At 34.6% G+C, this 24,617-nt stretch overlaps 3 protein-coding genes across 3 annotated transcripts; 1 reads left to right on the forward strand and 2 right to left on the reverse strand.

Moving 5' to 3' along the window:
- The first annotated feature begins 5,378 nt into the window (after positions 1-5,378).
- On the forward strand, positions 5,379-7,442 carry LOC111782582 (protein NUCLEAR FUSION DEFECTIVE 4). The gene has a single exon (XM_087120408.1). It carries the CDS (start codon positions 5,598-5,600, stop codon positions 7,353-7,355), a length of 1,758 nt encoding a protein of 585 aa, XP_086976534.1. The 5' UTR covers positions 5,379-5,597; the 3' UTR covers positions 7,356-7,442.
- A 2,166-nt stretch (positions 7,443-9,608) lies between these two features.
- LOC111783608 (protein NUCLEAR FUSION DEFECTIVE 4-like) lies at positions 9,609-11,330 on the reverse strand. The gene has a single exon (XM_023664526.2). It carries the CDS (start codon positions 11,328-11,330, stop codon positions 9,609-9,611), a length of 1,722 nt encoding a protein of 573 aa, XP_023520294.2.
- Positions 11,331-17,720: 6,390 nt separating this feature from the next.
- On the reverse strand, positions 17,721-19,442 carry LOC111783610 (protein NUCLEAR FUSION DEFECTIVE 4-like). Its single transcript, XM_023664527.2, has one exon. It carries the CDS (start codon positions 19,440-19,442, stop codon positions 17,721-17,723), a length of 1,722 nt encoding a protein of 573 aa, XP_023520295.2.
- Between the last annotated feature and the right edge of the window lie 5,175 nt (positions 19,443-24,617).

Genomic DNA, 24,617 nt, shown 5'->3' on the forward strand with positions numbered 1-24,617 from the left:
TTTTGTTGGTCTTTTTATGATAAAACTCTAGTGTCAATTCACTCTCATGGTGTAGCAAACTCATAGACATCAAATTATTGATGGAAACTTCGTATCTTGTGGTGAGCTTTTGTATATTAGTTGTTTTCTTTGAAAAAGAGAAACTGAAGTAGGCTGGGTTGAGTTGGAGAAATACTTTAGACTCTCGGTTGTGTTGGATAATTATTCTTCTTTAATGTTTAATGTTTTTAATAATCTTAAAAGTAGGGTAGGTTTTGAGAGTTACGAAAAATATCACTAATTGATAACTAATTGATTGAATAAAAAGAAGAATCAATTAGCTACTTTTAATAATCTTAAAAGTAGGGTAGGTTTGAGTGGGGACAATTAGCTAAAGTTACAAAAGAGGGGAAATTGGCCACATCCAAATATTAAGATATGTTCAACAAGTGGAGGAATGCTGGGGTAAAAGTTGGTTAGGTAAGTAAATGAGTCCATTTGAAAATAAATGAATTGGTTGTTGTAGAATATTATTCTCGTTACGCTTAAACCTAACTAAAAAATAAAGGTTTCAGACAATTTCGTCTTCCCCTTCGCCGAATTACCTACATAAATTTTTTTTAGAAATTACGAAATACATTTTGAGAATTACGAAGGAAACTTCAAACTTATATATTAGTCAAAGATATTTTGGGAGTTAAAAAGAAAGAAACCTTAAGCTTATATTAGTCAAAATAAAAATTGAATTGAGTGATTTAATTCACTTACTAAAAATTGAATTATCTAGGAGTTAATTTACCTGCAAAGTCAACTCTTATTTATTTTTTAATAATTTTAAAAGTGAGGCAGGTGAGAATCTAATTTGATAACTTTGAGAAACAACTTTCCATAATTAAAATAAAGATATCTTGAATTTAATTTTGTAGTCCAAAAAATTAATTTGATTTTCTTTTATAGCAAAAAGTTAACAAGTTACCATATAAATGAGGGCATAATAGGAAGATGAATAAATTTTTTGAAAATGTACTTTTTTACTCCTAATTTTCAGAATTATATTTATTTGGACCAGCTCATGATTTTTAGAAATATGTAAAAAAATGTCTTAAAAAACCATACAACACATCAAGTTTATCATATAATAGAGTAATTTTTTTATATTGACATGACATTTTAAATTAAAAATAAAATAACATAATTTCTCCCCTTTTCACTTTTGATTGTGTTCGGTACCTCAACCAGAGCCTGCATAGGTATCACCACAATTGATTGAGTTAGATCGAGTTTGGAACATTTGTTAGTCTTAATTCAATTATTCAAATCGTAATTTTTTCAACCAAAACAATTAAACTAATCTGTAAATTTTTTGAATTGGGTTGGTTTGATTTGGGTCACTTATACAAAATTTATTTTTTTAATAAAAATATAATGTTGGTTCATATAACATTTATTCAAGCACATAACATTCACTTATTATTATAGGTCACAAGTTACATATCATTCGGGTGATAATTAATTCGAGTTTGCTTTGATCAAATGTTCATATATTTAGTTTCACGTAATCTAATTTCACCTGCGATATTCTTCCATTTAGCCGACAATATTTAATTTTCTTCAAATTAGTCATAAACAGTGCTAAATATTTAAAATCCGTCTAAAATTATGGTCCGAAAAAAACTAAATTAATTAAATTTGACTTTAACTTTTTTTTTTCCTAAAAAAGGAAGCCTATAATTTGTAAAAGCTTATAATCTTATCTTTTATAGTGAGAGGATTTTTTTTTTTCATACTCAAACCAATATTTTCTTTATACTTTAAATTTGATCGAATTAAACATTGATTTCAAATTATTAAAAAAAGGAAAAGAAAATTGGATTTTTGGAAGATTTGATAATTAAAAAATATCCAAATTCCGGCGGCCACACGATTGGACAAGCCACGTGGGAGAGAGAAAAGGTTAAAACATTAGCCACGTCATGCTTCCGTCTCGATTTGGTAAGCATGACAATGATTTGTGTTGGATGATGGAAGTCCCACATCTACTAATTTAGGGAATGATCATGAGTTTATAAGCGAAGAATACTAACTGCATTGTAATGAGGTCTTTTGGGGAAGCCCAATCATGAGAGCTTATACTCAAAGTGGACAATATCATACCATTGTGGAGAGTCGTGTTCGTCTAACCATTTCTAACCATTTGGAGTATTAAGGGATTTATTGAAAATTGCAATTTAAACCCAAAGTTGAGATATTGTTTGTTCTAATAAAGGAAAAATCGTAAATAATTAGATAAAAACAGTTGTCGAAGGAAAAAGTAAAGAAACGAGAACAAAAGAAGTTTGAGCTTGTGAAACTTCGAGTAGGAGAAGTGGTTCATGAGAATCGGTCCAACTCGATTTAGTTGGAGGTCCCATTCGATTTAATTGGGCTTATTGGTACACATGTAAATGACTTCGTTAGGTAAGATATTGAGGTTAACTTGTATGATTGAGCCAAAAGTATGGTAGGATATGACTAAACTCAATAAGCGTAAGTTTTTTAGGTCATAAATTATTAACCCAATACAGCTATAACATAAATGGTAAATTGTTAAATTGTTTAGAACAAAGTCAAAATTGTGCTAGAGGTCGTATACACCAACGACAACATGTGAAGGTTACCTGTTTAAACTTAATTGCTAATCGTTAATTATATAGTAGGGTCAGACCTTAATTGCTAATGGTTAATTATATTATAAGGTCACATCCTAATTGTTAATTAAATTATAGGGTCGTATTCAAATTGTTGATTGAGATTATGAGTTTAAGATATGTAGATAAAACAGTTATGCAGTCGCACCTCACCTTGTATAAAAAAATTTATTTGTGTTTAAAGGAATAATTTAATTGACCTTAAATATTATAACATGATTGTATAAGCTATTCTATTCAAACGAGCTACTAAATCGAACCCAGATATTAAGATATGTTCAAATGAGTCGCGTTCAAACCAAAGATAAGATCACTACATTAAATAAAATGGGGTTGATAGAATTTGGAAAATAATTTAATAAAATGATTGTGTAAACAGATAACGGTGGTATTGAATTAAAACATCATTAATATATATATATATATATATGATTCACATGGTTCGTGACAAAGGTGTAGTGGAGTTCGAGATTGTGGACAATATTGAGTTAAGAGTCTTGAAATAAGGTCGCTACGGCATGCATGTCATGTTTTAATTAAAAATAAGGTCGCTACGGCATGCATGTCATGTTTATTATGCACAAAAAAGTTCATTTGGAATATAATGATGTCGTGAACTTAAAAATTATTTTCAAATAAAATAAATATTAATGAAAAAGGCAAAAAACGAAACAATAATAAGGTCAAAGCAATGAAAAAAAATACCATGAGCTAACCTGACGGTTTCAATTTAAAACAGAAATGCAACTACTCTAGTTAGGGTTTCATGACCTACACCATAAGAAGCATGTGGCTTAAGTATTTAAAAATACTCGATAAGTAGCACTATTGGGATTAGGAAATGCAAACCAAAACATTCATGATGGGATCTACTTTATGCACGACCCACGCATTTGCGCATGGATCCACCAGACGGGCGTATACTTACCCTAGGAGCTTGCTCTTCAGCTAATGCACATATACATTGCCAGACCCACAGAGGGAAGGGAGCTCCCATAATATGATGGTAAAATATAGATATCGTATTGTACGCATCCGTACTCATCATAACAAGGAAGTACCACGATGCATGTAACATACAATATGCATGAGATCCCCAAGCATCAATTTATTACCTACGTATGATGCAAGTACCCAATGTATGTGACATACAACATGCATGAAATTCCATAACATCAATTTATGACATACGTACGATGCATCATACAACATTGATAAATATAACATAATCATTCAGTGACATACCTCATAACACAGCATAACTGGTATCACATCATATCTGACATTATAATATAAACATAACTTTGCATATATCAAACAATTATAAAATTAAGACACACGTTAGAGTCATATGACACACTTAGTTTATACAGACAACAAATCTTGCAACCAACCAACAGTAAAACCACTTACCTGCCCAACAGTAAAACCACTTACCTGCCCAACAGTAAAACCACTTACCTCCTCGTTGGCATAAGTAGAAGCCACTACATTCACTTGATGCTAATTTAAAGCGGTTCCTTCAAATCTAATTCTCCATAAAAAAAAAAAAAAAAAAAAAAAAAGTCCGACAATCATAACATAGAATTCTACCGTAAAAATGTATTCACATAAAATAATCTAAACTTAGTTTTAAATAATTTAAATTGACTAAAAAGTAAATATACAAACGTTAAACTCGAGTAAAAAAACGCAACCTAAAGGGTAAAAATGGTAGGAAAGAAAATGTATTATTCATAAATTGGAAACCACCTTTCTTATTTTTATTTATTATTGAGATCTTTTTTAAAAGTTTAAATTTATTTTACTATTAATATTCAATTACTAATAATTTTTCTACTAACAATAGAACAATTAAAATCTTTAAAACTTACCAATTCCAATAAAAATACACTCAATTAATTTAATCTATTAAAAATAGACAAAAATCTATTTTTTTCAACTGTTTTTTTTTTTAAAAATAAAATTCATTAAACAATTAAATTTAAAATAATAATTGCAATACCCAATGAAATAAAGTTGTAATAAATTAGATGCATTGGACTGGTGGAGATATAAATAAATAAATATGTATTTTTATTTATTTAAAAATCACTTCCTAAGTTAGCCAAATAATATTATAATTAAATCAAACCATACTCATAAACCCGTGCTACTATAAGACAAATTCACTCCATTTTTCTATTCACGTGTTGAATCCAAGTCCTAATACTCCCAAATTCCTTTACTTTTCCTTTTCTTTTTTTATCTTTCTATTTTTCACGAGTTAGACACAGGGCAGTGTGTACAACAAATGACCTTTAAGAGTGTGTATGCGTTTTTTTAAAACATTGAGGGAAAGCCCAATAGGAAAAGCTTAGAGAGGACAATATAAACATTGAGGGAAAGCCCAATAGGAAAAGTTTAGAGAAAGCCCAATAGGAAAAGTTTAGAGAGGACAATATCTGCTAGCAGTGAGCTTGAGCTACCCAACCCGACTCCAACTGTTTCTATCTTACGTTTGAACTGATCCAACTGTCAACTTGAGCATAATTACCCTAACTTTTTATATTTCTGTTTTTTCAACCTCTCGACTTGAATCGACCCCCACAGTCCATAGTTCAATAAACACGACACACAGAACCCTATGAAAATTTTAAAGAAAAAAAGAAAGTTAAAAAAAAAGAAAAGGATCATATTGAGATGTTAATTTATATTTAAAGATGAATTCATTGACTTAACAGTAATCCCTATGCACAAGGTAACTACCAAAACAAAATCCATTAAATCCCCGCTTAATCCACTCCAAATAAAGCAATTTAGAATGAAATTTAAACTAAAACTCAAACTATTTAATCTCCCTTTTTCCCTTTTCTCCACCAAAACTTCAATCATTTCTTAGAAAATTCCGCCCAAATCAAAAAGAAAAAAACCCAGTTCATAGATCCAGAAATGGGTGCAGAAACACCCACGAACAGGGGAGCCGACGCCGGCCGGGGCGGCGGATTGCTCCAATTCGCTCTGCACGTCTTAAAAGGCCGGTGGTTCACTGTCTTCGCCACATTTCTGATCATGGCCGGCGCTGGCGCCACTTATCTCTTCGGCGTCTACTCGAAACAGATCAAATCCACGCTCGGATACGACCAGACGACACTAAATCTGATGGGTTTTTTCAAGGATCTCGGAGCCAATGTCGGTGTACTCTCCGGCTTAGTGGCGGAGGTGACACCGACATGGTTCGTCCTCCTCCTCGGCTCCGTCTTGAACTTCACCGGCTACTTTATGATCTGGCTCGCCGTCACTGGCCGGATCGCAAAACCCAAAGTCTGGCAAATGTGTCTTTACATCTGCGTCGGAGCAAATTCTCAAAACTTCGCCAATACCGGCGCGTTGGTCACTTGCATCCAGAATTTCCCCGAGAGCCGTGGCGCTATGATGGGCCTTTTAAAGGGCTTCACAGGGCTGAGCGGCGCTATTCTTACAGAGATTTATTTAGCCGTTTACGGCGAGGATGCCACCGCGTTGATCCTTCTAATTGCGTGGCTTCCGGCAGCTCTCTCCGTCGTGTTCATTTTCAATATCCGAAAGCTCAAGGCGGAGAGACAGCCAAACGAGACAAGGGTTTTCTACCATTTCCTTTATATCTCAATTGGGTTGGCGATTTTCATTATGCTTATGAATATTATTCAGAAGAAAGTGGAATTTAATCATACGGCTTATGCGTTAAGCGCCACCGTAATTTGTGCTCTGCTTTTCCTTCCTCTGTTCATCGTGATTAGAGAAGAGCTTCATATTTGGAATTCCAAGATCAACCCACCAATTCCAATCGAAAACCCAATAGAACCCAAAATTTCCATAGAAGAATCAAAGGAAATCAAGAACAATCCAGACCCAAAACCATACCCACCGCCGCCGTCCTGTTTCTCCAGCATCTGCAACAAACCAGCAAGAGGCGACGACTACACAATCCTCCAAGCCCTTCTCAGCATCGACATGATGGTGCTTTTCATCGCGACATTCTGCGGCCTCGGCACAAGCTTAACCGCCGTCGACAATTTGGGGCAGATCGGAGAATCCCTCGGCTACCCATTAAAAACAGTAAAATCCTTCGTTTCATTAGTAAGCATATGGAATTACTTCGGCAGAGTATTCTCCGGCTTCGTCTCCGAAACCCTTCTCGCAAAATTCAAATTCCCAAGACCTTTAATGATGACATTGGTTCTTCTTCTATCTTGCATTGGCCAACTCCTAATCGCCTTCCCAATTCCCGGCTCCGTCTACATTGCATCGATCATCATCGGATTCTCCTTCGGCGCGCAGCTTCCGTTACTTTTCGCCATAATTTCCGAGCTCTTCGGGCTTAAATATTTCTCCACTCTGTTCAATTGCGGCCAAATCGCAAGCCCGTTGGGGTCGTATATTCTGAACGTGAAGGTCGCCGGAATGATGTACGATGCGGAGGCGTTGAAGCAGCTGAAGGAGATGGGGATGGACAGGGCGGCGGTGAAGGAATTGACCTGCATTGGGAAGCGGTGTTACAGGAAATCGTTTACGTTAATGGCGATTGTGACGTTTGTTGGGGCTCTGGTTTCGCTGGTTTTGGTGATGAGGACGAGGGAGTTTTACAGAGGAGATATTTACAAGAGGTTCAGAGAGGAAGTGAAGCAGGAGACGAGTGCGGGAGAGGCTGCCGCTGTGGAATCTAAGTGAGATTCTTTTAAATGGCCTTTTGTTCCGATGGGCCGGCCCAACAGTTAGAACTAAGAATCCGTCCTTTTTTTTGTTTTTTTTTTTTTTTTTTGTTTTTTTTATATATAAAAAGATTTTTAAGTACGGTTTGGTGTAGTTTTAAGTATTTTTTTTTTTTTTTTTTTGTTGTAGTTTATTGTAAGAGTATTTGCAATATAAAACTAAAAAAATTTGTTTGTCGAATGTAAATTAAATTAAAATTAGTACTAAATTAATAAAAATTATCATTATAGTTAGTCTCAAATTTCAATAATAACAACATAGCTTAGGTCCACTTGAACCAGACACCTCGACTATGAATTAATCATTTCACCTACGGTCCAACCAATTGGAAGAGAATCAATAGATTCTTTTTTGGGAGGGACTCATCCTTTCCAAATGCGATAGATTGCTTTTTGGGAGCGATTCCTCCTCGAACGCAATAGATTGCTTTTTGGGAACGATTCATTCTTCTCGAACGCAACAAATTCTTTTTTGGGAGCGATTCATCCTTCTCGAACACAATAGATTCCTTTTCGGGAGCGATTCATCCTTGCCGAACACAATAGATTCCTTTTTGGAAGCGATTCATCCTTCCCTAGATTCCTTTTTAGAAGCGAATCATCGAGGTTAAAAAACCCTTTGGCCCAGAGCTTTGGTTTTTACCTACAATTATACCAAAGTTACCCTTTGGCCCAGAGCTTTGGTTTTTACCTACAATTATACCAAAGTTAGTGAGAGACTTGAGTCAATTTATTGATATAGTTTATCTTCCTGTTATTGTTTGTCTTCGCATTTATTTGTCTTCAGAGTCAAATTTCCATCATTGAACATATGGGTTATGGGCCCACCACACTTCATGCACAACTTTGATCGTTGAACTTTGTATACTTATTAGAATTGATGCAATGATGGAAGAAATACATTATATCATTCATAAAATTTTTCATAAAAATACAATGAACATTGTTCATAGGAATACAATTATCAACTTTTGTTGTTTTTCAAATAAGTGCCATTGAGATATTTAGAAAGAGAAACTGTATAACTCATTATATAGAATACCTTCACTCACAAGTCTCATGAATAATCTGTAATAATGACAAACTAATCAGCCATATTATTAAAACACTCACTTTATTCATATACAATAGATAACACGATTCTTTTATATGTCAACTATGAAGATTATAATAATAACCTTACAAATTTTTATATTTTATAGAATTTTTAAAGTTGAATCATAAAACTTTAAAATATAAATTCCAACGGGCTTGTTAAGGAAGGGAGAACCCTCGAGATTGAAGTCACCTTGGAGTTGTAATTATTGACCTAAAGAATGGGAGCAAACACTAAACGATATTGTCGGCCATATCTATCCTTCCTCAATTTTTCTTCCAATACTTTCTCAATATTCCTTCCATTTTATAAATTAATATCATTAAATTTTTTTAGTAAATGAACGAAATTGTCAGTACCACGTTACAAAAATAGATCAGAACTTTAAAAAATAACATTAATACCTTAAATTTTTAGAAAAAAAAAATTAATAAAAACTTGGAAATGATCTCTTAAATTTTTTTTTGAATTTTTTTTTTAGATAAAATATAAGCTTTAGGGGTATTTTTAAAAATTAATTTAACCCAAAAAAATATAATAACATAAACTAAGATTTAAAAAAAAAAAAAAAATTCAATGCGCATGATGATAACGATAACAATAATAATAATAAAAAAAATAAAAAATAAATTGATTAATGGAAGACAACCTACTACTTATTCTTTTGAATATTCAATTTTTAATGATGAGAATCATGAGATCACACTCTTTATATAATAAAGTTTATTTTTCATATTTTCCTATTTTATGTTTTCCTAATCAGTTGTATAATATGTTTTTAATATGTATTATTTCTTCAAAGTCATTGATTTCAAGTAAAAATAAAGTATTTATGTACGAATGATAATAGACTGCTATGGAATTAGGGGCAGATAGTTGCATTTATGCCGAGTTTGTAGCCCTCAGAATAAATATATCAGTCACTAATATTTAAAAAAAACACTAAATTTCAAACTTCCGGATCCACGCGCAATTGTTCTTGATAATATATTTATAAATGGTCACGTTTTAAAACAATCCTTTCAAAAGAATGAAATATCTCCAATACAAAAACTAAAAGGTTAAGAGGAAAGTAGAATGTCCTAAAGTAGGTGTGTTTTTGTTGAGCAGTTTCTCTTATTTACTTTGATCATCAGTTTTCTTTTTGTGTTCATTGTTTTTGTCATCGAAAGAATTTAATTCCACGTTCGACTGCGTAGCCTCCATGTCATCTTTGTACTTCTTATATACATCGCCTTTGTAGAAGTCTCGAGTTCTATAAGCTAGCACAAACGAAGCCATCGCTCCAAATAAAGTCACTGCAGCCAAAATCATGAAAGATTCACTAAAGCAATGAGTTCCAGTGCAAGTTAGACCCTTCCCGTTCTTCACATTTCCAATTTTAGTGGCTTCTGCATCGTAAAACCTCCCTATTACTTCCACGTTCATTATATAAGATCCAAGTGGGACAGCCAGTTGCCCACAGTTGAGTAGTGTCGAGTAATGTTTGAGGCCAAAGAGATCAGAGATTATGGCGAATATCAATGGAGTTTGGGCTCCAAGGCCAAACCCAATGATCAACGAAGCTACATAGACTGAATTTATATAAGGGAATGCGATGGAGAGCAAGCCAGTGCAGGTGAAAAGTTGGGTAAGACCGAACATGAAAGGGCGAGGTAATTTGTATCTGGTCATAAGGGTTTCAGAGATGAAACCGGAGAAGACTCGACCAAAGAAATTGAATATGGAAATCCATGAAACCAAAATACTTATTGAATGATTTGGATATTTAAGTGACTCGGCGATCTGCCCAAGATTATCAATGGCTGCAACGGACGACCCACATGCAGAAACTGTTGCTATGAAAATAAGAGCCATATCTTTGCTTAGAAGAGCTTGCAAGATGCTGAAATCTTCTCCTCTTTGCGGCTCCTTAGATACATTTGAGACCCTCGGCAAAGAAGTTTTTGAAATTTCTTCAAGTTGCTCTCGGGGAATCGAAACAACAACAGAAGGATTCATGGTTTGTTTACCGAGTTTGGAGAGAAAAAGTTCTTCTTTAATAGCTATCAAAAGGGGCATATAGATTAAGACGATGATGACTGCGACGCCACCAGCATAGCCAGCCTGAGAAAAAGGAATGTTTCTCTGGGTTATGGTGAGAAACAAGAGGAACACCGCTATCGCTATGGACACGTAAAGCAACTGGTAGAACACTTTGAGCTCCTGTGGATGCTTCCGAGCTTTGATTGTCCGAATTGGAAGAAAACACAAGAAACATACAATGGAGGGTAGCCATGAAAGAAGGAGGAGAAGATCGATAGAATTTTTGTTGCCGTAAATTGCTAAATTAATTTGAGTTAGGATGGCCCCACCAAGGCCAACGAAACCCTTGAGAAGGCCCAAAATGATACCGCGTTGATCAGGAAAATTTCTGACGTTGGTGACCATAACAGCGGTGTTGGGGAAGTTCTGTGAATTAGAAGTAATATAGATGTAAACAAACATTAGCCATAAATGGGGTTTTGGGATGTAGTCAGAAACAGAGAGCCAAATCATAAAGTAGCTGAAGAAATTGGAGGATATCCCCACAAGGAAAAGCATCCACGGAGGAGCCACCTCGGCGAAAAGCCCGGCAAAAACTCCGAGGTTGGAGCCGAGATCTTTAGCGAATCCCAAGGTATTAATTTGGGTTTGATTGTAGTCAAATTTTGTTTTTAAGAGTTTGGAGTATGTTCCGAACAAGTAAGGTGAACCGCAACCGATCATGATTGGAAAAGAGGTGAATACTGAAAACCATCGTCCTTCAACCACTTGTTTCACAAATAGCCAACTTTCTACTCCACGGTTGTCGCCCATGGTCACCGATCGGGCTAATGGGCACTAGAATTTAATTATTGATCAAGAATAAGAGGAGTCAGTGGTGGCTGAGAATGGAGAATAAAGAATGAAAATTGGGAATGAGATTTTGGGTCCCAATTTGGTGCCCTATAAAAGAAATTCAGTTCCACAGTTTATGTACCAAACATCTTACCTAACGTAACAAAGGCAGAGTTTAATGATGGAAAATGGTTTTGCAAGTTGAAACAAACAGCAACTTCCTCTCCTACACCCTGTCAACAATGAGCTTTTCCAATGAACTTGGACAAGATGGATAGAAAAACAAACAAACCCCTGACAACTAACTACTTCCATAACATCATTTGCAGTTCATGGTGTCATACATTCATTTTCACCCTTCTAGCATTCTTTTTCTTTCACGTTCTATCTATATCTTTATAGTTATGTTCACAACAACCATAATTTGATGCAAGATGCATTTTTTTTCCATTAAAATGAGGGAGAACTAAAAATTATGTGACAAAGCCAATGGTAAATAGTATCACCTATCTACTTTGAGGTTGGGACTTAGCGATACCGCTAGTGATGGAGAGCCAAATCTTGAAATAGCTCCAGAAGTTAAGAGCCACTTGGCCGAGAAGGATGGCAAAAATTTCAAAGTTGGAGACGAGATCTTTGGCGAATCCCAGGGCGTTGATTTAGATGCTGGATGTATCCCTCGATCGAAATATGTTGAAACAAACCGTTGAAGCAGGAAGAACAACTTGAGGGAAAAGAACTTTTGAATAGAACCTTAGGCACTTGTGCTTTGCAATGCTCTTTGTTGTTGTGAAAGGAGCAAACATCTAATGAGTATTTAGAGTGGAAAAAACACTAATTAGTTTCGTAAACTTTATCCACAAATTAAGGAGCAATAACAATCATCTTAATTAAAGCACTAAACTTGATCTACAATTTGGCAATTACTAACAATTCTCCAAGTAACAAATTCTACCAAGTCTACTAAAAATTCTTCTAAAGTTACTCCATAAAAGTTAGTAACTTATTCTACTAAGTTAAGTTTATAGCTCTCAATCTCCCCCGTAAACTTAACTTTGTTCGAGATTCTTCACTCCCAACACTCTCGTATCTCTGCAAACTTAACCCTTGTTAGGGCCTTGGTTAGAATATATGCACGTTGCACTCTAGTGCAAACGAACTCGACAACAATTTATCTTTTCTTTGTTGGATTTGACTCATAATCGAAATATGTTGAAACAAGTAGAAGAAGCAAAGGAAAAAACTTGAGGGGAGAGATCTTTTAGAACAAAGAAACATTAAGCAGTTAGCCTTACAATTCTCTTTATTGTTCTTGTTGTGAAAAAGCATAATCTCATGACTCACTAGCGCCCTAAACTTTCTCCTCAAGTTAAGAGTAGCTGACCATCTTCCTAATTAAAATATAAAACTTGGTCCACAATTTCACAACTACTGTCAATTCTCATAAAATTTACTAATCCTACTAACCATTCTCATAAATTTACTCCACAAGTTAACAACTTGTTCTACTAAATTAAGTTTATTACCTCACATTCTCGACATACTCACGGATGAAGTGGAAATGAGCTCAATGTGTTTGCTGTGTCCGTGAAATACCAGATTCTTCATCAGTGCAATCGCAGTTTGTTGTCAACGTAGAGAGTTACCCTTTAGTTCACTTCTAGTCACTTCGCTAAACAAATTTCTCAGCCACAATGCTTGGCACAATACCATAGTTGCTAAAATGAACTCGACCTCAAAGAAAGATAGTGCTACAGTTCACTGCTCCTAAGATTGCCAAGAGTCCAAATTTTAGTTGCTCCATAACTTTGTTAACTACTAAAAATTCTCCTAAAGTTGTTCCATAAATTACTCACTTATTCTAGTAAGTCTATTAACAATTCTCATAAATGTAGTCCATAAATTAGAAACTTATTCTACTAAGTCAAATTTATTAGTTCATATTGAGTTTGATTGTAATCAAATTCTGGTTTTTTATCACTTTCGAGTGTGTTCTATAAATTTACGTTGAACCAGCGCCAATGGGGATCAGAAAGGAGGCGAATAAAACGCCATCTTTCTGGTACAGAGTTGTCGGCCATGGCTACAAAAATGGTTGCTAATAAAACAAGATCGCTACGAAAAAGATTGAAAGTGAGAATTGGGTATAATTTGGTTGGTTAATAAAAGAAACTCAGTTCTTCAATTTGTGTAACAAAATACCTCCCCACAGGACATCGGTATAATTTAACGTTGGAGAATGGTCGTTCATGTTGAAACCGAAGTTAAAACTTCTCAACCAACGATATCACAACTACAGCTACCCTTTTGTCAGTTAATCAAACCCAAGATGGATTATCTTTCTAACTTCATAGATTTAGCTCCCACAACATAAAAACAATAAAATAGAAAATGGTTAGGATTGCATCAATTATACATTCTATCTAGATGAAAAACACCAAGAACAAAATAGAGAATACTTCAAATAATAAGTACATCAATGACATAGATATATTATTTATACACCAATGTTTTATACTTGGAATAAATTTTGAACAACTATTGATTTGATATTCTATTGATACATGACGTTATACTTAGAATTGTATTTTTGATGTGTGTTGATATACTATTAATATATTACTTGTACACATTGATACATCATTGATTTACTTTATATTGAAAACATTGAATTTTGCACGTTGTCTAAAAAATGTCCATAAACTTTCGAACGTTTCAATAATATCCTTAAATTAAAAAAAAAAAAACTTAAAAATACTCATACATTTAAAAAAAATGTCCGTTAATTTTAGATGAAAAAATATTCTTGAACTTTCAAGATGATTTTAAAAACGTCTTTTAACTTTGATAAATGTTTAAAAAATACAAATAAGTTTTCAAAAGTTTCATTAATACCCTTAAACTTTTAAAAAATATAGATATTAAAAACTGCTTTAATTTTTTTTAAAAAAACTAAGAGCACCTCTAAACCTTTTACAAAAAGAAAAAAAAAATTCAAAATTATTTATACGATTAATATTAAGTTTAAAAAATACTCATGAACTTTCGATGTACAACTTTTGTGTACAAATTTTACTTATTGAATTTGAGAATTTACTCTAAATTTCTCCTCTGGTAGATTTCTTTCAATAGATTGCCATAATTTTTTTTGTTAGTGTTCGAGTCAATAGCAAGAAAGACTTCATGAGAATATTGGATTTTCTTCATGCTAATCCTATTTTCACTTAATTTAAGATTAGCATAAGAAATTTAAAAAAAATTGGAGAATCAAAAGAAGAGGAATTACTGGAATTGGTACACTAACAAATAGGTAAGTTTTTATATTCAAGTAATACTCCTAGAATTACTAGGACATGATAGATTATGAATATGATTATCTTAAATAGAGTATGCATAATTATAATGCTTAGCATGTTAGTAGAATACGCGTCAAAAGACTACATTCCACTATGATATGAGAACTAAATGTTCTAAGCTACCAGAGAAAGTTTCTAAATTGAGTTAAAGCACTAATAATATGGAGATTTCAAGATTTATATCCTTGTACATGTTTATACAAGAGAGAACTATGATAAAATAAGGGAACTAGAACTAAATTGATGTCACAATTATCATGTCAGAACATTTCCAATGAACCAAGTATTCATGGACGAAATGAACTTTAATGTTTAATGTTTCTAGATTATGATTTACTCTAGGAGTTAGTCCAAAAAGTCCCCAAAACAAAAATGTAAATTATAACCCGTTAAGATGCTCTTAAGTACCTAGTTTATGATTATAGCATTTAAGAGAACTTGAATAGATTATCATGCCTATTAACAATCATGAATGATATCACTAGAGACGATACCATTTCATTTCCTATTAGGGGTATACATGGTCCTGGTTGGGTTGGGTTGACGGATTTTTTTGACCCAATCCAAAAATTCAGGTTGGTTGGATTGGTAACCCAACCCAACCCAAAACTTTTCATAACCCAACCCAACCCAACCTTCTATCGGGTTGGGTTGTCAATTTTTTTTTTTTAAACTTTTATTTATTCATAATTTATAATTATTCGGATACAATATTAGATAAAATATATTAAAAGTTCACAAACAAACACAAATCAATCTATAATTATTAAAAATAAATAAATAAATAACAACTAACGAAAATGGTAACAAATTAACATAGTTGTAATTAAAGACCCTAGATGCCAACATTTTAAAATTGTAACATATTAATTGAACTGTTATTAAAGACCCTAAATGCCAACCTTTCTTGAAAATTGGTTAAAGTAAAAAAAAATATAAAAATATATCATGAAATTAAATAAACAATAAAAACAATTAGTTTAAAGATATGATATATATAAATGGTTTAATTAAATACAGTTAAATGCGAACATTTCTTGAAAATGGGTTAAACTAAGAAAAAATATAAGGATATATTATGAAATTAAATAAACAATCAAAATAATTAATTTAAACAAAAAGAAAAAGAATATATATATATATGCTTATTGAGTTCTTAAAGAAAAAAAAAGAAAAAAAGAAAAAAAAAATATATACTCTGCCTGAATTCGAACTTGGGCGTGAGTCTCCCGATCTGACCAAATGAAAAATTCTTAATATATTTTATATATTTAAGTTTGGCTCGGGTTAACCCGAGGGTTTTGTCCACGAACCTGAAAACCGAACCGATTTAGTTCGGGTTCAGAAAAATGAACCCAACCCTACCCGAAATGCTAATCCAACCCAACCCAACCTTTATAGTTTCGGGTTTGGTTGGTCCGAGTTGTCGGGTTGGATGTACACTCCTATTTCCTATCCCCTTTGGCACATTATTAGTGCTATTAGAGACATAAATAGACCTTAAAATGCCCAGCGGAGTGGTAACTTCCGGATTAGTGCTGTTGAGCTTGACTCAGGATAGTGTATTGAGGTTGTTTGGTGCTAAGCCCTTATCATGTGTGAAAATGATTAATAATCTATAAACAAGCTCCCATTCCATAAACTCATCTCAAGGCGGGACAACGAACAACATAGATAAACTCAGTACTTGGCATGCACACGAGGTCGATCCACCATTTCAGAGTGATGTTATGGTTTATAGAGGGTTACTAGCTAACCTTTTACGAATGATGTTCAAGATTCATGATACCATATCATCCTTCATTTTATTATACTTGATGAGGTTGTTCTTCAATTTAGGATACCGATAATTCACTTCCTACACAATGTAAGCTAGTTAAGTAAGATGATAAAAAAAAATTAGTTAACTCCAAAACCCAATTAGGTCATTCATACTACACTAGGTTATGTGAACTACCTCTAAACCCACATTTAGGTTTATGACATGCATGAAAACTGCCTTAGGTAATTGAGGAACTCCTAAAAACTTAAATGGTTGTACAATTTAGGTATGAATTTCTTAGAATCTAGACTAAAACTATGTAGCTAGCTAAGTCATAAATGCAATTAAGAGCATATAAGTAGGTCACTTATGAGTTTATTTATATTCACAAGATATATATATTTTTTTCAGTTGGTAGCCGACCTATTGGTCGAGGTGCAGAGCCTTCGAGATTTATGCGGCCGTGGACGAGGGTTCTCCTAGGGCGTCAGTCTTTTTGGTATTTTAGTTTGTATTTGGTTTTGTATCCTATTTCGTTGTTACCAATTTTTCTTAGGTTAAATCTCAAATGGTACATTTGAATTGTAAATATATTTGTTTATATATTTTTAAAAAACGTTTATTATTTTAAAGTTTGCAAAAAATTTCATTGTACTTTTCGATATCTATTTGTCAGTCTTCTTACACTTTTTGATTTGAAGTTTTAGAAAACGAGTCAGAGTAGAACATAGATCTAAGTCATAATTTAGACTTTTTATGTTTTGAATGTATACTTGGTTTTTTGATATGTTTGTTAATTATTTTCACTATGTCTTTATGTAAATTTTTGTTATATTAAAATCTATTTAATCATATATTTTTAAAATTATAGAAATTATCGAGTTGATTTTCATTTTAAGTCGAGAGATACTTTGTACCTTGTATATCTAAAAAAGAGAGTTATTATAGATATTGTTGGCTTATCAAATGTAAAGCATGTCTGTTGCAGGAAATAAAAGACAGTTGATATTCGACTTATCAAACACTAATATTTCAAAAAACATTAAATTTCAAACTCCCTTCTCCCATATCATCCATATAATGGAACTGTCAATATAATATAATGCAACTGTCCTTGATAATATATTTATAAATGGTCACGTTTTAAAACAATCCTTCCAAAAGAATGAAACATGTACAACACAAAAACTAAAAGGTTAAGAGGAAAGTAGAATGTCCTAAAGTAGGTGTGTTTTTGTTGAGCAGTTTCTCTTATTTACTTTGATCATCAGTTTTCTTTTTGTGTTCATTGTTTTTGTCATCGAAAGAATTTAATTCCACGTTCGACTGCGTAGCCTCCATGTCATCTTTGTACTTCTTATATACATCGCCTTTGTAGAAGTCTCGAGTTCTATAAGCTAGCACAAACGAAGCCATCGCTCCAAATAAAGTCACTGCAGCCAAAATCATGAAAGATTCACTAAAGCAATGAGTTCCAGTGCAAGTTAGACCCTTCCCGTTCTTCACATTTCCAATTTTAGTGGCTTCTGCATCGTAAAACCTCCCTATTACTTCCACGTTCATTATATAAGATCCAAGTGGGACAGCCAGTTGCCCACAGTTGAGTAGTGTCGAGTAATGTTTGAGGCCAAAGAGATCAGAGATTATGGCGAATATCAATGGAGTTTGGGCTCCAAGGCCAAACCCAATGATCAACGAAGCTACATAGACTGAATTTATATAAGGGAATGCGATGGAGAGCAAGCCAGTGCAGGTGAAAAGTTGGGTAAGACCGAACATGAAAGGGCGAGGTAATTTGTATCTGGTCATAAGGGTTTCAGAGATGAAACCGGAGAAGACTCGACCAAAGAAATTGAATATGGAAATCCATGAAACCAAAATACTTATTGAATGATTTGGATATTTAAGTGACTCGGCGATCTGCCCAAGATTATCAATGGCTGCAACGGACGACCCACATGCAGAAACTGTTGCTATGAAAATAAGAGCCATATCTTTGCTTAGAAGAGCTTGCAAGATGCTGAAATCTTCTCCTCTTTGCGGCTCCTTAGATACATTTGAGACCCTCGGCAAAGAAGTTTTTGAAATTTCTTCAAGTTGCTCTCGGGGAATCGAAACAACAACAGAAGGATTCATGGTTTGTTTACCGAGTTTGGAGAGAAAAAGTTCTTCTTTAATAGCTATCAAAAGGGGCATATAGATTAAGACGATGATGACTGCGACGCCACCAGCATAGCCAGCCTGAGAAAAAGGAATGTTTCTCTGGGTTATGGTGAGAAACAAGAGGAACACCGCTATCGCTATGGACACGTAAAGCAACTGGTAGAACACTTTGAGCTCCTGTGGATGCTTTCGAGCTTTGATTGTCCGAATTGGAAGAAAACACAAGAAACATACAATGGAGGGTAGCCATGAAAGAAGGAGGAGAAGATCGATAGAATTTTTGTTGCCGTAAATTGCTAAATTAATTTGAGTTAGGATGGCCCCACCAAGGCCAACGAAACCCTTGAGAAGGCCCAAAATGATACCGCGTTGATCAGGAAAATTTCTGACGTTGGTGACCATAACAGCGGTGTTGGGGAAGTTCTGTGAATTAGAAGTAATATAGATGTAAACAAACATTAGCCATAAATGGGGTTTTGGAACGTAGTCAGAAACGGAGAGCCAAATCATAAAGTAGCTGAGGAAATTGGAGGATATCCCCACAAGGAAAAGCATCCACGGAGGAGCCACCTCGGCGAAAAGCCCGGCAAAAACTCCGAGGTTGGAGCCGAGATCTTTAGCGAATCCCAAGGTATTAAGTTGGGTTTGATTGTAGTCAAATTTTGTTTTTAAGAGTTTGGAGTATGTTCCAAACAAGTAAGGTGAACCGCAACCGATCATGATCGGAAAAGAGGTGAACACTGAAAACCATCGTCCTTCAACAACTTGTTTCACAAATAGCCAACTTTCTACTCCACGGTTGTCGCCCATGGTTACTAATTGGACTAATGTGGGCTAGAAATTGATTATTACTTAGGAATAACAGGAGTCCGGAACGCTGAAAATGAAAATGAAAACTAGGAATAAAGAATGAAGAATGGACAATGAAAATTGGGAATGAGATTTTGGGTCCCAATTTGGTGCCCTATAAAGTAAATTCAGTTCCACAGTTTATGTACCAAACATCTTACCCAACGCAACATAGGTAGAGTTTAATGATGGAAAATGGTTTTGTAAGCTGAACCAAACAACTACTTCCTCTCCTACACTCTGTCAACAATGAGCTTTTCCGGTGAACTTGGACAAGATGGATAAAAATAAATAAACCCCCAACAACTCACCCTTCCATAACATCATTTGCCGTTTTTGGTGTCATCCATACATTTTCACCCCTCACATTCTATTTCTTTCCCCTTCCATCTATATCTTTATAAATATATTTACAGCAACATAATTTCATGAAAGATGTAATTTTTTTCATTAAAAGTAGGGAGAACTAAAAATTATATATGACAAAATCAATGCTAAATAGTGTCACCCATCTACTTCAAGGTTAGGGCTCGGCGACACCACTGGTGATGGAGAGCCAAATCATGAAGTAGCTTTAAAAGTTGAGAGTTGAGCCGACAAGGAATAGAACTCACGCGGAGCCGCTTGGCCGAGAAGGCCGGCGAAAATTTCAAAGTTGTAGCCGAGATCTTTGGCAAATCTCAAGGTGTTGATTTGGATGTTGGATGTATCCCACGATCGAAATATGCCGTGCCAAAACAAACCGTTGAAGCAGGAAGAACAACTTGAGGGGGAAAACTTTTAAATGGAGGAACTTAAGCAATTATGATTTTCCATTTTATTTATTGTTAGGAAAAGAACAAAAATCTGATGAGTATTCATAGTGGAGAAAACACGGACTAGTTTCCTAAACTTTCTCCTCAATTTAATAAGCCCTAAACACTAAACACAATTTTGCCACCATTAACAATTCTCCTAATTTTGCTACATAAGTTGGTAACTTATTCTACAAGCCTACTAACAATTCTACTAAATTTGCTCCAAAAGTTTGTAACTTGTTCTATTAAGTCATATTTATTAGCTCTCAATCTCCCTCGTAAACTTGATTTTGTTCGAGATTCTTCACTCCCCACAACTCTCTCATTTATTCTACTAAGTCAAGTTTATTAGTTCTTAATTTCTCTCGTAAACTTGGTTTTGTTCGAGATTCTTCACTCCCCACAACTCTCTCATCTCTACAAACTTAACCCTTGTTAGGGTCTTGGTTAGAATATCCGCACGTTGCTCTCTAGTGCATACGAATTCCACAACAATTTTATCTTTTCTCTTATTGGATTTGACCCAGAATTGAAATACTTTGAAACAATAAAAGAAGCAAAGTAAAAACTTGGGATAGATCTTATTTATAGTGAATCTAAACTTTCTCCTCAAACCACTAACACTTTGCTGAAATGAACTTGGCTTCACACGAAAATCACCACAGTTCGCTGCTAACACTTTGCTGAAATGAACTTGGCTTCACACGAAAATCACCACAGTTCGCTGCTTCTGTTTTCGTCAATAGATCAAATTTTTGTTGAGATAGCGAGTCAGATTTAGATCGAATACTCAAACCTGCAACCCAAAAACCCATTTGATCCAACCCTGCACCCTTGGCTCATTACTTGTGTTTGCAGGCTAGATATGCAATGTCACAACCGAAACCCAGTCAGGCGAATGGATCAACCCACATGCAACGCCTCGACCTGCACACACGTAAGCATCTTGTGGTGCCACGTGGAGCACCTACAGCCAGAAATTCCTTTGGCTTACATGGCTTAGTCGGCTCGAAAGCTCAAAAACCAGACCCTCAACTCGGTAAAGGATGTTTTGACCAATTTCCTCCGGTCCAACAATCCCGATTATGATTTTGACCATAATTAAAGTAATTAAGGTCAGTATATGCCCTATTTTTTCATAAATTCAAGTTAAATTATATTAGAATTGTGAATGTAACGGCTCAAGCCCACTGTTAGTAGATATTGTCCTCTTTGGGCTTTCCCTTTCGAAATTCTCCTCGCTACTACTCGGAAGAGGTTTCCACACCCTTATAAAGGGTGTTTCGTTTTACTCCACAATCAATGTGGGATCTCACATTATTGGTTCCACTTAATTTTTCTACTTCGAGATTAGATCTCAAACTTCTCGATCCACGTCGTGATTTAGTAACAAATGACTTTGTCATTTGTAACAAGTTTTTCACCAAGAGAATAATTTAAATGAAAGTAGAAAAAGCACACTTCTTGGAAAACGATTTCCAAAAAAATAAGCATGCTTGCAATGAGAAACTTGTCTTCGGGTAATTTGTAACAAGTGAAGATCTTGTTCCGGAGTTTTGAGTTCTTATCCCTTAGACACTCCCCTTTTGAGACATGTGGGGTCCTATGTTCAGTGAACAATTCAATCCTGACCTATGCTTGAGGCTTCATGCGTTGCCCGTGGCATAGTTTAATACTTGCATCTATGACTTATTGCGTTTCGTGCGATACAATCTATGTTAGGTTATAGACCCTGCTGCTTATTTATAGCTTAGTATGGTAAATGACATATAAGGTAAATGGTCATAACTATACAGTAAAAAGCTATATCTACTATATATGGTAGATAGTTATATACAGTAGATGATTATATCTCGTAAAGCTATATATACAGTAGATGATTATATCTCGTAGAGCTATATATACAGTAGATGCTTATATCTCGTAAAGCTATATATACAGTATCTCGTAAAGCTATATATTGTAAGCAGAACCACATATATATATATATATATATATCCCAGAGCTTTGAAAACTACTTTCTCTATTCTCTACAAATCTGTAGTCATCAATACAAATCCTTTAGCTTGCATTTTCTCTACCATGTTCTTTATGTTCATCTAGATCGAGTGTGTGCATTGTTGTGCAATCCTAACAATCTGCGTACCTATGTCGAAGGCTTCATGCGTTCCTTGCGACCTAGTCTGAGTACCTACTCCTAGGGCTTCATGTGTTCCTTGCGACGTAGTTTATGTCATAGGACCATGTTGCACTTCTCATCGGGAGGCCTTTAGGATATCTTGGGTTCTCATTCTGAGAGTTCTTTGTTAAGTCTTGAAGCACAACTAAGGAAAATTATTAACAAGTACGCCCTAATCCATATGATTCATAAAAATTTATTTGCATGCATAATTCTTTCATAAGCACTTGTCACTTTGTATTAATTAAAATCTTGATTTCTTATAAAGTGTCTTGAGAGGTAGTTACATACATTTTCTCTTGGTTCATATTCCAAAGTTGTCTTAATCCCCTTACGCTCTTACATACTTACCATTAATATCATAAATGATCTCCCATAGTATTTTGAGTCTAAAGTCTTGAAATATTTTGCATATCTCAATGATCTTGTAACTTTGTACCGTCCTTTTAAAACATGAAATAAGGCTTTCATCAAATTTCATGTCATTTAGAGGTCACTTTGGTCATAAATCCCTAATACATAATTATAGGGGCATTTTAGTCATTTTACATCTACCCTTGGTTTAGCCCCTTATATGATCTAATGATCATAAAATTTTGTACATAACTTTATCATGCCATATTGAATCTTCAACTAAAATTTCATGAGCAACATAGTCCTTTCAGTAGGTTCATTGAAATCAACATTTATATGGATTCTCATGTTGGAAAGCCTTAAATATTTATCTCAACGTTAATCTCAACTTTCTCGATGTAACGACCCTAAATTTCTACTTACATAGAGTTGTTACTATCATACCATTCTAAGCTTATATGCGGAATATAACTCTTAAACATCATATTTTTATGCAAAAAAATTTCCAACATAAATATACTTCATCAATGAGAACACCACTATGGTCTTACGTGTTCAAAACATAATCCAAAAATGAAATTGAAAGTGATAATGAAATAAATTTAAAAACATGAAATGAACTATGCGATGTCATCGTCAATCGTACATGGGCGTCTTACCTTTACCTGAAAAATGATTTAGCACACGACTTGAGTATTTCAAAGAATACTCGGTAAGTGTCCCCACTGTGCAACCACATGCAACAAATTCTCTAGGGACCTATCACTATCTCATTCTAGGGGTGGTCTCGAGTCCGGACTAAACTTGGATGTGTAGCACTTTCCTACATACGACCCACACGTGCGAGTGTGAATTCTCAGGCTGTCGCACCCCACCTGGACCCATCCTGGTCGAGCTAGCTGTCCGTAGTGAAGTTCGAAGGTCAACAGACCCCTGAGTGTCGTGCTCAACATGATCACTATCATTATCATAGTATACGCGTCCGTACTCATCATCATAAAAAGGGAAAGTGTGTCGATGCTTGTGTATATACAGAAATGCATGAGGTCCCTCGACTTTTTCTCTTCTTTTGAGACATCTTTATGACACAACCCTAGTTTCATCTCTATATTACTATGAGTAATACATGCGCATTAGCTATTCATCTTGACATCGTCATTAATATTATGTAGGTTTGTGTACTATGCCGATTTTTCGACATGATGCAACATGCCATTCAGAACATACATCTTAATTAATATGGAAAACATCGTCATATTAAGGTAATAACATAATGCATCATAATCATCATACATCATCATCATAACGCCATCAAATACATCATAGTCATCATAGCACATCATCAAACATCATCATACATCATCATATAACTCATATACGTCATACATCATAAATCCTACATCATACGTCATAGTTATACATCATAAAGGACACGACCTGGTGCCATTGGACACGTGTCGTCATACAACAAACAAGTATCTTGCCTATCCTATAGTAAGACCAATTACTTGGTTTCTCTTAGCCGGCGTTCTCCCTAATTAATTATACGTTAGCCTCCATTCCTTGAAAGCTCCTCTAAATGTCGCGGTTTGTTTCCTAATAGATCATTCGTCACCTTTTGTTAGTATTTCACAATTAATAATAATTTCAACTGACATATGTGAAATACGACATTAAAACAACCTTGATTACCTTAATTAGAGTCGAAAATAGGTTCAGGGGAGTCGGAACGGTGGAAATTGGGCTTAAAAAGGAAACCCGAGCCGAATCAGTCGAGTTGGAGCTAAGGACAGCCGAGTCGAGCCA

Source organism: Cucurbita pepo, chromosome 20, assembly GCF_057944985.1.
Source record: "Cucurbita pepo subsp. pepo isolate OVF chromosome 20, ASM5794498v1, whole genome shotgun sequence".
Taxonomy (NCBI): Eukaryota; Viridiplantae; Streptophyta; class Magnoliopsida; order Cucurbitales; family Cucurbitaceae; genus Cucurbita; species Cucurbita pepo.

Excerpts from the sequence above, each read along its gene's own strand:
- LOC111782582 (XM_087120408.1), top strand. The coding sequence starts at position 5,598 with ATGGGTGCAGAAACACCCACGAACAGGGGAGCCGACGCCGGCCGGGGC.
- LOC111783608 (XM_023664526.2), bottom strand. The coding sequence starts at position 11,330 with ATGGGCGACAACCGTGGAGTAGAAAGTTGGCTATTTGTGAAACAAGTG.
- LOC111783610 (XM_023664527.2), bottom strand. The coding sequence starts at position 19,442 with ATGGGCGACAACCGTGGAGTAGAAAGTTGGCTATTTGTGAAACAAGTT.